At 30.7% G+C, this 13,790-nt stretch overlaps 1 protein-coding gene across 1 annotated transcript in view; it reads right to left on the reverse strand.

Annotated features, from left to right (window-relative positions):
* The window catches only part of CCDC171 (coiled-coil domain containing 171), a 473,803-nt gene that overhangs the window by 149,784 nt on the left and 310,229 nt on the right, over positions 1–13,790 (reverse strand). The window contains exons 22-23 of the mRNA XM_053574177.1: positions 3,795–3,940; positions 1,767–1,821 (exon numbers count right to left, since the gene is read on the reverse strand). Of these exons, the coding sequence (XP_053430152.1) occupies positions 1,767–1,821; positions 3,795–3,940 (201 nt within the window). The remainder of the gene's footprint in view (positions 1–1,766; positions 1,822–3,794; positions 3,941–13,790) is intronic.

Below are 13,790 nucleotides of genomic sequence, written 5' to 3' on the forward strand. Positions count from 1 at the left end.
TCAATTGACATAAGGAAAGGAGAAAGTACAATATTTATATTTCATATTGATGATGGTTTTGCCCTAACACCAAAGTCCATTCCCCAAGTCAGCTGCTATCTAACATTTTTTTTTTCCTCCAGCTGGGATGATGAACAAACAGTTGGATTTCAAAGTCAACATTTAACGTATAAAAGGGTATGCCATGTAGGTGTATATGATGTAATTGATTTTTCTACCAATTACAAAAAAATCTAACCAAAGAGGTCTCTTTTACTGAAAACCCTAAATTTCAGATTTGTAGCAGATACGGATTTGATCTGACTATATTTAAACTATACTCACAGGCTAAACTTTTTGAAATGGACAAAGGGAGAAATCATATTTTAAAAGAGACATAAAAATAAAATAATTATCAGAATATTTTTTTCAAAATGCTTTCATTGATATGAAATACAGCTAATCACTTTCACAATGTAAAAGAATGCAGAGACCCAGTGTTTTAAAAATGTGTAATATATTAAACATTAGTTTACTAATGTTTATTTAACATGTCCTTAAGAGGCTTAGTTTCAGGGTATTTTAAGAAATTTATAAAATAATATTATAGAATTAATTTGACTTATAAATTATTCTAAATATGATATAGCCCAAAATTCCATATATCTTAAAAGTATTACATGTTTGCATTTCCAATATATTGTCTATTAGACAATAATAGAAACACATAAATAGCATTTATCTACTTTTAAATACTAAATGGTTCTTTGAATCTGGAGTAGAATGCTTATAAAATATATAGTTGGTTAATATATTAAGTTTTTACTAATATCATAATATCCCTTATTATGTTGCTCAACACTAGAAATTAAAAGTCAGAGTTTATTATACAAAGTAATCAAATTTAAAAATGATATATTATTAAATATTTCAAATTCCTATTGTAAGAACACATTCTTATAGATTTTAATTTGAATAACATTACTGTCTAGTGAAGGTATATGAAATAAAATACATTATGTTTCTCTGTGTATATACACATGTATAGGACTATTGGTTTAAGAGTGGTAAGAGGTTAGACAGATTGGTCAAATATTTTATCATCTTAATGACCTCTAGTTCATGCAGCAAAGACCACAAATAATTCAAATACAATTATCCCAGTTTGGGGAAACCACTATTTTTTATTTTTTACAAAGCTTGGTTTGACTTTATAAGCATTTGAAATTTAGGAACATAAAAATACCACAAACAAATTTTTAAAAGAACAGAAAACATCAGAACTAAAACAATTTTTGCCGTCTTCAATATATGAAGATTTAATATACATTTATAACAGAAATATTGTGACAGAAAGCTGGCCAAAGGGTATGAAGAGACAATTCACAGAATAGACAACACCATGAGCTAATTAACATAGGAAACATTTAGCTTCACATGCAATCAAGGAAATACAAAGTACAGTAAGAGAATAAGATGTTTTGCGTACAAATTGGAAAAAATGTTCATATGGTACATATCAGTGTTAGAGATGGGCAGTGATTTTCTTTCTTTCTTTCTTTTTTTTGGAGGGGCGGGGAACCACTACTTTCATAGTTTATCAAGTATATAAAGTGAATTCTTTAAGAAAGTATGCAATATGGCATTCTATAACGCAAGTTTTCAGTCATCTGCAAAAATTTTTGTTATTTTTTAAAATATTACAAAATTATTTATTTTGCAGTTGATAATAATGACTATGAGTGTCATAGTACAAAGTGAACAGTATTAAAGAAAGATTACAGTACCTTGTGAAGCATACTTTCTACTGTTCTCATATGATTAGCAACACATTCTTTGTCTCTAGAAAAAACAAAAGAAAGACTAAATATTAGTAAAACTCAAACCTTATTACAACTGTTATACATTTTGCTATAAATCACTATTATTGAAAAATAAGGATTAGATATCATTGTTGTCCTTTGCAAAGTATAAAATCTAACCATCTTCACTGATACATGTCCATGTTTAACACTTATCTTCAATTATGTAATTATGTTGCCTGTCTTAATTGGGGGTGAGGGGAAGAGTATATGTAATGTTCAAAAAGTAAAAAAAAAAAAAAAAAAGAAAGAAAGAAAGAAATGATGATTACATTATTGAAAATAAAAACTGTGCCAAAAAAGGTAAAATATTTATTCTTTTTATTTATGATGGAAAAAATTTCTAAATCTTAGTGGTGGGGATATATGGCCAAACCATACAAAATAATATTTTCCTTTCTATATACTCTTTTTGTGCTATAATAATTACATATAAAATCCTACATGACTTAACTAGGAATATTCAAAGTTACCAGTTTTTCCTATCAGCTCAGTATACTGAATTAAACCTTCATAATGAAATAAATAATTTGAATGAATACTGAAGACTTTCTCTGTTAAGTTATAAATTGAAAACTATAAATAATGTATTAGCTCTCCAAATTTCAAATTAGTTTTCTTTAGCTTTATAAAAATAATGCCCATGATCACAGATCATAGACATGTCTGAATTTAAAAAAAAATTGAATCCAGAGGTTTTATAACCCTGTTTTTATTTATCTCAGAATTTTCTAAGAGCTATTAATATAAGACTCAATATAAATTATGTAAGGTAAGCCTCTCAATTGACATGAGGAAATTAAAACTGAACAATGACAATAAGAACTGATTAATCAAACTTTCATTTTTAAAAATGACAATTACATACACCTAATATAGTAGTACAATGTCATACAGCTTTACAATTTAAAAAATAACTATAAGCAGATATTCAAACATGCCAATATTTTGACCTTGTGTCAGTTCATGTTTCATTATGCTTAAGCCATGTCACAAGTTCAGTGACAATCCTAAGATAGAAGACTCCTTATTTTGTAATTTACAGATAACTTCTGCAGTTTATAGGGTATATTTATAGTTCATGATATTTTATACTTAACAAAAGTTTGTCTCAAAACAATTTAATTTATATATTTTTACAACAAAAGAATTCAGAATTACAAACTTAAAAAGCAGAGTTTATCAAAATTAGATGTTTCTTTAATCCTTAAATAGATTTTCTTTAAGCCATGCTGTTGTACAAAGAACAGTCTTAAAGTATTCCATGAAATTTGATACGGAGAACAAAAAAAACACCCAAGAGAACTGTTGAATTTGAACTTCATAGTGTATGTCAACTCGATTACCAGGGAAAATACTCTGATCATGTTTACATAGTTGTCTACTTGGAAAACTGCATATTTTTCCCACTTAACATATTAGAATATACAGCTATAAAATTAAATGAATTTTCTATAATATATTTTTACTACATTTTTTAAATGTTATGATATACTCACATATTGCAGGATAATACTTCTTTATGGAAATGTTAGTTGCAATATTAGTACATTATAATATATGCAGAGAAAAATTGGGGGGGCGCTCTGGAGCAGAGAGGACGAGGAATGTGTAACAGAAGATACTATGCAAAACTTTTCAATAAAGAGTCTTAGGTTTCACATTAATGAAAACCTAAGTTTTAAACATGGAATACTACAATAGAGTCCAAACTACAAATAAGTAGAGGTTATATAGAAGCTTATACTTTCTGAGGTTTCTCAATAAAATATACATTTAGTATGTTGAGTTAAAGAGTTTTCTTTTTTGAGGATATATCAGAGAATTTCAAAGAAAGACAGCTGTACTTTTGTTTTCTAACACTGTATTATCCAGGGCTAAAACCCGGAGCATGAAAGTAAGAATTGATCTTTTGTCTGTTTTAAGTGATCTCCCCAAGGTCCAAATGCTCACTTGGCTGCCATGCGGAGGGCACTCTCTGCATCATGGATGTTCTCCTCCAGTCGACGCTTGTCCTGCTCCAGCTGGGTAAGATGTCTATTGAGCTGACGCAGAGATTGATCTTTTCTTCTCAGCTCCATCTTTGCCTCAGAGAGACTCTGCAAGCAGACAGAAAACAGAGTTACTCGTCAGCCCTGATAATTAACTTCAATTTATGCCATAGGCTATTAAACAAAGAAGAATACAGACTTGGGTCATTACACATCAAGGTCTAACAAATTTTCTGTAAAAATTTTATATACTTACTAATTAGAAACGATAGAACCGAAGAGATTTTGAAAAATGTTTGCCTATAAAATACAACCCCATTTTATTTTTTAAAATACTACAAGGCAAATAAATTGAATTCTTCCTAAAAATATCCGATTATAGAAACTGAAGCTGTGTTTCCTTGTAATGATAAAAAAAATAAAGATTTCAGGAGAGAAAACAATGAAATTTAGAGTCTAACTATAAAAAGAACTAGAGTTAAAGAACTATCATAAACACAAAACAAGTATGTGATTGAGAGAAAGGTAAACTGAGATACCTACAAGACAGTGTTGAACTAAAGATTAAAAATTACTACTACTTTCTTTATAAAGTCTAACAGTTAGGCTGCTATATACATCTTAGAGAACAAATAAACTGAGCTCCAAAAGAAAATTCATTTGCTTCCCAGTAAATAACTCTCATATCAAGGACAGCAACACAAATGTGATCACCATGTTTCAACTAATAGAGAAAGTTATGAATAATACTTGCATTCAGAATCATTTGTGTTCCACAAATATTTTCTTAGTCACAGAAATATAAAATATGTTGATTGATGTTTGCTGTTTGCTTTAATCTAAAATATTCCTTTACTACAAACATTTCAAGATGTAATTCTGCAACTTTATTTTCAAAGTTTAGGGCTTCAGGTCTTAGAAACTCATAATTTAAAGGAATATTGTCTAGACCTCATTTTAAATTCTAGGATGCTTATAAAATTTCTGAATAAGCTTATCACATGTTTTTTGATTAAATTTTCTGGACAGTGAACTAAACAACTGCCTTCATACACATTAATTTTTTCTCCTTGCTCAGAGTTTAGCCAAATATTACATATACGACTACACTTCAAAAATCCAGTGAAGAATAAACAAAATGCTATAATTTCATAGTAAAAGCTCTTCTAACAGCATTCTTTTAATGCATTAACAATGGGTAGTATAAAAAACTCAAGTTCCTATATGGAACTAAAATAAAATGTTGGTGAACTGAAAACAATCATCATTCAAATCAGGTATTCAAACATGTCAAAAGTTTTCAAGTTCAAAAGTTCACTTTTCAAACAGTCAAATTCTTGTCAGATAAATATGAGTCAAAACGTTAAAAATAAGCAAACTATTACTACTCATTAGATGTTATAGTTTATTTTAAATCTTTACTATTAATAGATTTCCAAAAACATTCTGCCATGAAAATAGTCACAGATTCACACCAACTTTAAAAAAATGACAAAGAATGTATTTTTAAAACCATGCTAAATCTGCTAATTTTGTGCCAGTTACAGGCATTGAGATATCATGAGATTTCTTTATTTAAAAAAATAAAATTCATTTGAGTCCTTTTAAAGTCAGCAATTCTGACATCTTTCAAGGAATAAAAAAATGCTGTTTTTAAGTTATGAATGTAAAACTAATGATCCACTACCAGTTATGCACAAAGCTTGGATTATTTTTCCAAAAATAATAAATTTGTGCCAATCCATTCGAATCCTCCTAGTAATTCTTATTAGAGGTACATATTTGTGAGAAGACTATCCAGAATTCAGTACATTGTCTCCAGCCTTCTCCAACTGAAGCCTTGCTGATCCAATCTGCTAGAAACCATGACCTCTGAATTATTACAAATTCACACTTAACTTTTCTGCAATCCTATGACATAATTTCAAAGAAGATACAACTCATAGCATTATAATTTCTATTACACTATATATCTAAATTTTGTTTCTACTCTTTCATTTTCATCTCTCAGGAGCAATGACAGGGAACCATCAAACTCTTCTAAAGCTTACGCTGTATTAAGGGACACAGAAAAGGAACAAAATTATCACTGTGTAAACAAGTGATAGAAATCATACTTCTTTAGGTGTGAAAAGATAATATAGTTCTTGAAAAATAAGGTCATGGTTACATAACTTATAGAAATAGAAGTTTCAGTATGAAGAGCTGAGGGACAACACGAAAGAATGTATCAACGGGTTCCGAGGTTGATGAGGACGTGTACAAAACACCAAGACATAAGAAGTGACTCAAGAATACAATTTTTCCCTGATATGTACCTAAAAAATGGACTCTTTAAAAATGTTAACACTGAGCACTAATTAAAGAAAAATAAACTTATATATCTGTGTGCCATATATATATGTGTGTATGTGTATATATACAGATATATATACATATATGTATGTGAAATTTTAAGTTCAGCTTTTCTTTTCTCCTGTTCAGACTGGTCTAATTAAAACCCATGATAAACTTTATGGACTCTAATATTTCCAACTGAATGACTGAAACCAAGAGGGTGCGCCTCTAGGCAGCAAGGCAACAATGATAAGCAGCAGGTTAGCCACTAATTTCTCAACCAGGGTAGATTGTGAAAGTGTGATGTTCTGATATCCAAGAAACTGTTCAGGAGAGAATAGGATAAATCAAGTTTAATAACTCTGCTCCTAATTGTTCCCCCAATGCTCAACTCTAATTACTTGGAGAACTCTCCTGACTGTCACCTGATATTAAGTTGTTGGAGGCTGAGCCTGGAATAGAGAGATAATCAATAAACATTTAGTGGGGAGAAGAATGAAGATCCTGTTAAGCAGTGGGAACCTGCAGCACCCAAAGCCCTTCTGCTCATGAGAAAACCTATGGGACAGCCATAGTGATTGCAAAGCAATAATCCAAAGCACTGTTTTTAGGCCTTGAGGCCGTTAGGCAACAGTACATTTGAGGAAAAAAGGTTAACACGGTCACCCTAATTACAGCCCACTTTCACATACTTCATATATAAGTGAAGACAAGCCAATTAGGTAGAAAGGAAGATAAGGGAAGTTTTATTTGTATACTAATTAAACCCCTGATGAAATTAAAGGAAAAACATACAGCTCTGTAATTGTGTCTGAGAAAGGTCACTTCAGGTTCAGTTATCAGAACAGCACAGCCTTGAGATATTTCACTTAATCCACAATTCAGCCCTCATTTTGTACTCAGGTTTTAATATTTACAAAAAAAGAAAAAGAAAAATTCAAAGCCCGATAGTGAATTTATCTTTAACCAGTGTTGTGAACAGTTTCAGCTCTTAGAAAGTTACAGGTAAATATGATATAGTAAGAGTCTTTTAAAAGGCAGAAAAATATTCTACCTACATAAGAACCAATGTCATAATATTATTTATCAAAGAGTTCAGTTTTCATTTTAAATTCAAAATGTTTCTTCTTTCCTAAGCATTCTTGTTGCTACAAAATCCAAAATGTTTAAAAGCAAATTTTACAATGATTTCCCAAAGTGACTATATTTTAAAAGCTATTATATAAGACTTTATTGTATTTCTTATTAGATAATGGTGTTATTGCTTACCTTCATGTATACTTCTCATTATCCAAGGAGAAAAAGCCAATGCTTTCACTAAACTATTTCTATAAGAAAACATTTGCACCTGATTGTTTTCCTAAAATGGTTATGAAAAGCTATTTATCATTAATAAAAGTTGACAGGCAAAGTATGGTTCCAAAGGAATAGTTAAGTATAGTTAAGTATAGGAAAAGCTTATAGATAGAATATTTGGTAGATGTGACCATTAAATGATACACATTGCATACACACTTTTAAGTTTCTTTTTTCTTAGCTATAATTTCTAAATGTTTTATAATCAACATGTATTATTACTTAATAATAACACAGATAATTTTATATTTCTAAAGCTTAAAGTGTTTATTAAAGCTAATAATTTTTAATGAATTATGAATTTAAACTGAAATTCTATCACTTCACACCTATGAAAACATTTTGTGCAATGGAATTTTTTTTAAATCACAGCTTTATTAACATAATTCACATTCTACACCATTCACTCTTAAAGTATACGTTTTTGTGGGTACTGGTATATTCACAACGTTGTGCACTCATCACCAGTGGTGATCTATTGTGAAGTAAAGTTCTTTAAAAAAACTTTATCAAGAGAATATATCTAACAATAGTATGTCTCATTATTTCAGCAAACTCTAAAACTACACAAGATTTAGAAGGTTTATCATTTTGTTTGGTAATAGTTTTTAAAAATTATAAATGTATAAAATAAATTTTCTGAATCAGAATAGTTGATTAATAAATGTGTAGTACGAAAGTTAGAGTCATCTAAAAGGATATACACATCTCTCCAACTAATATTTCTGGATATCAAGGGAGTTACCCAACATAGCTCCTTCTCATAAAAGTACAGTATAGTAGTGCTTTAGACCATTAGGCCGCTAGGAAGACCAAGCCCCAGGGGATATCACTTTTATAGATTTTCTTTTGTCTAATGGGAAATATCTATGGATCCACATTCCTACAGACTAAAAGCTAATGGCTTATTCAATTTGGTATAAAAAGTTGGTCATACAAAATGAAAGGCAAGGCAACAACACAGGTGTTATAAAGAACTTAGTTATATTTCCTAGGTCGGGGGAAATACCTATAGTATTTTTTAAAAATAAATTTACTGCTGTCGGTAACTTTTGAATTAACATTTCTAGATTGCAATAAATTTTCTGAAACATCTCAGGGCACTAAAATTAGTGTTGAAAAAGGAGTGTTGAAAAGTCCTATCTCATAATGTGACAACTACAAAATTATATTAATCAATATATCAATAATAATTAAGTGGCTGCTAGGAGAATCAAACTGTACAGTTTGCCATGAAAAGTATAAACTTAAAAGGATACAGCCACCAAATTTACAAAAGGGCGGTGTAAACAAATTAGGGACAAAAAAAAGAATAATACTTTTTATAATAAAGCTTAAAAATCTATGAGATAAGCAACTAAATAACTCATAATAAATATGCAACAGTAAAAGATACTGGTATGGGATACTATAACTATATGAATAAATTTAAATCTTCATATTCTACATTCATATGGAGAATCTGAATAAAGTTATTCAACTTAGAGATACTATCTTGTATTGTTTTCTAGTGATAACATTATGCAGAAGGTAGGTGACATATTTTTAAACTAAAGCTGAAGATCTTATAACTCACTGATAAATGATAAATCCCCACTTATATGTGCCAACTTACAAGTTACTATATTATTTATGCCTCATCATTTATGTATATAGGTATATATACATACAGATGTTTATTTTAAAAGTAATTATTTTATCACACTTAAAAGTATAAAAGGAAATTAACAAAGACACGTCTAAAATAACTTACTTTTAAAATAGGTCATATGGTAGATAGAGGACAAAGGAGCAATAAAAATTCACCTTTAAAATTTCAAAGTATGCTATAAGATTTTGTTATATTATGTCTTTTGTTTATTGGTACCATATTTTCACATATTCCTTTGAAAATAGCCTATTTTTTAATATAAAAGGAAAAAGCTAATCTTTCCCAGCAAACTAACTAAAAGTGATCAAAAGGAATCATAAAAATATTCAAATGTAGGAAATGCTGTTTGTTATAAGACTGGCATACAAACTATAAAACTCTTTCTGGTTAATAAAAGTATTAAATATCAATGAGTTAAAGTGGGAAAGAAAAAGTTAAAATATGTTTTATACAACAAAAAAAGATGATAGTAGAGAGAAACATGAAAGCTCAACTGGAAAACATAGTCAGAAAAGTATAAAAAAGACAGGTGGTATTAATCAAATAGCTTGATTTATTGTGACACTTGGCATGTACACAGTAATGTGGAGGTAATGTTTTCTCAAAGTATATAGCAAACTGCATTTGGTTGAGTTGCAAATGCAGTTTGCTACATACTTTGAGAAAACATTATGAGACTCATGAGACTGAAACAAACTGTAGGTGACAACAGTTGTTTTAGGCTCACTATTGGCCTAGGTTTTAGCTTTCTTCCTTTCCCCTCAGTTTTTCCCACTCACTGGGGAGAGATCTGGATGTCTGAACCTCCCACCTTGACACCTTGAAGGTTGTTAGGTAGGTCCCTTCTCTGTAGCTGCCAAAGCTCTGGCAAAGGAGAGAAGAGGCAGAGAAAGGGGTAGACAGATATGAGACTGAACTGTAGGTGACATCATAATGCAGTTATAATAAAACCAACTCTTATATGACCCCCACAGTGTCTCAGCAAAACCTGAGAAATAAGGGGAGAGAATATACATAGGCTGTTCTGTTGAACTTTATCAGAAAGGCTCCAAAAACTTCATATATTTGACGATCCTAGCTATGTAGAGGCCCAAAAAGTTATTAATTCCCTGGCAATATTTTTAATGAGTCAATGCTATGAATTAAATTATAAAAATCTGTCATTTAGAATTTAAATGCTGTGTTTTAATTATTTGAGAATTATCTAAAATTAACTGTCAAGATTCTGAAAAAACGTGAATAATTTATAAAGGGCTTCATACTGTTGGTTTCCTAATATTTAAATAAAAAATTATTGTTGAAACACTCTTTCAATTTCAAAAACTCTTTGGTGATATTATAGAATAATATGGTAAGAAAGACTTTAATAATTAAAATACCTTCACATCAATATTTTCATTGTACTACAGAATTTAAATGACCATTATTTAACTTGAATATGCTACATATCAATTAATTTGAATAAAAGTAAATCAAATACCTCCGCTAAGAAAAAGGTAATTATTTAAGAGAACATAAACGACAAACTTAAAATTGGAATAATTAATTTAGATTATTTTAGACTTAAATGTAAATAAAACAACATTTTGACTTGCTTCTTAAAATTTTATTCTTTGTATGAATTTTTATGCATGGATTTCTATCTTAATTTTAGAGGCATATTCACAGGGAAAAACATTCTGAACAGCAAACATTTATTTTCACTATTTGGAATATTCTACCTTTTTTCTTGTATGACACTTAAGACAATGTCTGTCACATTATAAGCATTCAATGAATGTTTGCCATTAACTGTTGTTATTTTCCCCATAATTCCTGAGGAAAAACATAACTTCAGTAAAAACTAAATACCATTATCATCCAAACACTTTACATCAACTCAATTCTACATAATCCAGTGAGGTAGACAGCATTATCATTTCTATTTTACAAATAAGAAAACTAAGAATCAGATTTTAATAACTTGCCCAAAGTCATGAAACTAGCAAATAGGTTTATGCCAAAATGTGAGCCTACAATCCTTCTTCTTTAATCTGTACTACAATGGTTTTAGTTACTATCTCTCCAGATTTTCCATAAAGTTCACTAATTGGGAAATCTTCATGGAAATTTAAAACCAATATTTCACTCTTCATCAAATTTCATAAAGTCAGTAAGGTATTTTAATCTATTTAAATGGTTATTTCTATTTATATTGAAATTAAGTTCAACAAGAGCTTTAGTATTATTTATAGTTAATGATATACTTTCTTTTTTTTTTGAGACAGAGCCTCAAGCTATTGCCCTGGGTAGAGTGCTGTGGCATCATAGCTCACAGCAACCTCAAACTCCTGGGCTCAAGCGAGTCTCCTTTCTCTGCCTCCTAAGTAGCTAGGACTACAGGCGCCCGACACAATGCCCAGCTATTTTTTGGTTCCAGCCGTCATTGTTGTTCGGCGGGCCCAGGCTGGATTTGAGCCCGCCAGCTCAGGTGTATGTGGCTGGTGCCTTAGCCGCTTGAGCCACAGGCGCCAAGCCAGATTAATGATATACTTTCAACATCAAAAATTGAAGATTGCACAACTCAAGATCCCTTGTGTAGTAAAAGTAGCAGAATCACTGTCAACATTTATTAGATGTACTAATAAAATAAAAAATAAACATTTGCAAAGGATGAATTGTAAAACAATCTGTTGACTAGTATAGAATTTTATATAATTAAAGACACATTAAGATGCTGCTTCTTTTTAACCTTTCAAAAACCTGTGTCTTTTTCCAAGTTAGCAACAGTAATATTGAACTTTCTTTATAGATTTTGAAAGTTAGCTGCCTACTGAAATCTCAATTTTTTAAATAGTTATAACAGGAACTCCACACTATCATAACTGATACAAGTTATCAATGTATCACAAGATACAAGATATCAATGTATCACAACGTATATCAAGATAGCAAGCTGTATAATATATCACCTATAGCTAACTTCCCTTGGTTAAGGAGATCTTAACTACTATGTAATAAAACCATTTCTGTCCCTAATTTAATTTAAAAATGTCATCCTTAAATAACTGATGCCATTTAAACTATCTTACAATAATATAGTAACAGAAAAATTAGTATCTGAATTTGTTAGTCAGAGATAGGAAAGTGGAGTTGCATTTGGCTACAAAGAAATCCATCAGACTTATCTTGAAAGACATGAAGAAAAAGACGAAGAAAGGAAAAGAAAAGGAGAGAGAGAGCAATGGTTCAAATATAATAGTTCCAGTGCCATTCTGGGTCATAAAAATTAACTTTCCATAAGCCTGTGATAGGTGATACAAACCTACCACAGGCTTACAGAACAACAGGACTGCTGTTTCACTTGGCTGCTCTCATTTCCCACTTACATTTTGTACATTTGTACATTTTGTACATTTCATGTACAAAAAAAATCGTATCACTCAATTTGGCCACTGAATGCAAACTAACCTCTTCATTTGATGGTTAACCAAAGATATAGCCACATATCTAACATGAAAGAAAACTTGGCTGTTTAGGATTTGTTTAGAATACGTCATCTCTAATTTTCCCCCTCCCAAAGGGATATCCTAAATGAATAAAATCATATATAAACAGTTTACTGAGTTGGGTAGACTGAAAGGAGTACACACAAAAATGAAATGGTTTAATCATTTTTCCACTAATAAAATTAAATATTTTCTGTTAAATTTCCCTAAAAGATTCTCTTTTTTTTGCAGTTTTTGGCTGAGGCTGGGTTTGAACCCACCACCTCCGGTATATGGAGCCGGCGCCCTACTCCTTTGAGCCACAGGCACCACCCTCCTAAAAGATTCTTAAAGATACTCTTGACTATACAAGATTTTTGCTTTATATAGTAGTCCTAAAACCTAACCTCAATACAGGACGTTATTCTACTGTATTTATTCGTTCAAAATATTTATATTGCAGGCTTATATACACTAAAGCCATAAAGAATAATAGCTAACACTTCCTGATTATCTATTTTATGACAGACATTAACATAATCAGTCCTCATAACAACTCCATGCAGTAAGTACTACTATTATTTCCATTTTACAAATGAGGAGACTGAGGCACAAAGTTCAAGTAACCTGCCCAAGGTTACACAGAGTCAGAGTTCAAAACCAAGCAGTCTAACATGTAAATAAATACATTCATAAATACAAATAATATACTCTTCTCAGAAGTGATTTCTTATAAGAAATAGGTTTAAAATGCATCTAGTATTTAGGCTGAGAGCCCAATGTTATGAACAGCAGAATAAAATGGCATGTTCAGAAAGATACAAGAGGCCAGGTATGGCTAGAAGATAAGAAGCTGATGAGAATGGCAGGAAGAGAGATTAAAAAGGTTCATATAGGCCAAATATAGTTAGGAAGGTAGACTTTTAACCTTGCAAATGATTTATACACAGCACTCTGTGGAGCATGGAGCTGCACCAAGAAGATACCAGGAGGAAGGGAACAAGCTGAAGGGGTCCCATCCTTCTCTCAACCAGAATTTGCCTTAATGTTCTCTATGAGCTTTCACATAAGACTTTGTTTGAATAAAAAGTTCTTTGGCTAAATATGCTTGCCAGCTACTGTCATAGGAAATCACGGGAAGCTGCTA

The sequence above is a fragment of the Nycticebus coucang genome, chromosome 2, assembly GCF_027406575.1.
Source record: "Nycticebus coucang isolate mNycCou1 chromosome 2, mNycCou1.pri, whole genome shotgun sequence".
Lineage (NCBI taxonomy): Eukaryota > Metazoa > Chordata > Mammalia > Primates > Lorisidae > Nycticebus > Nycticebus coucang.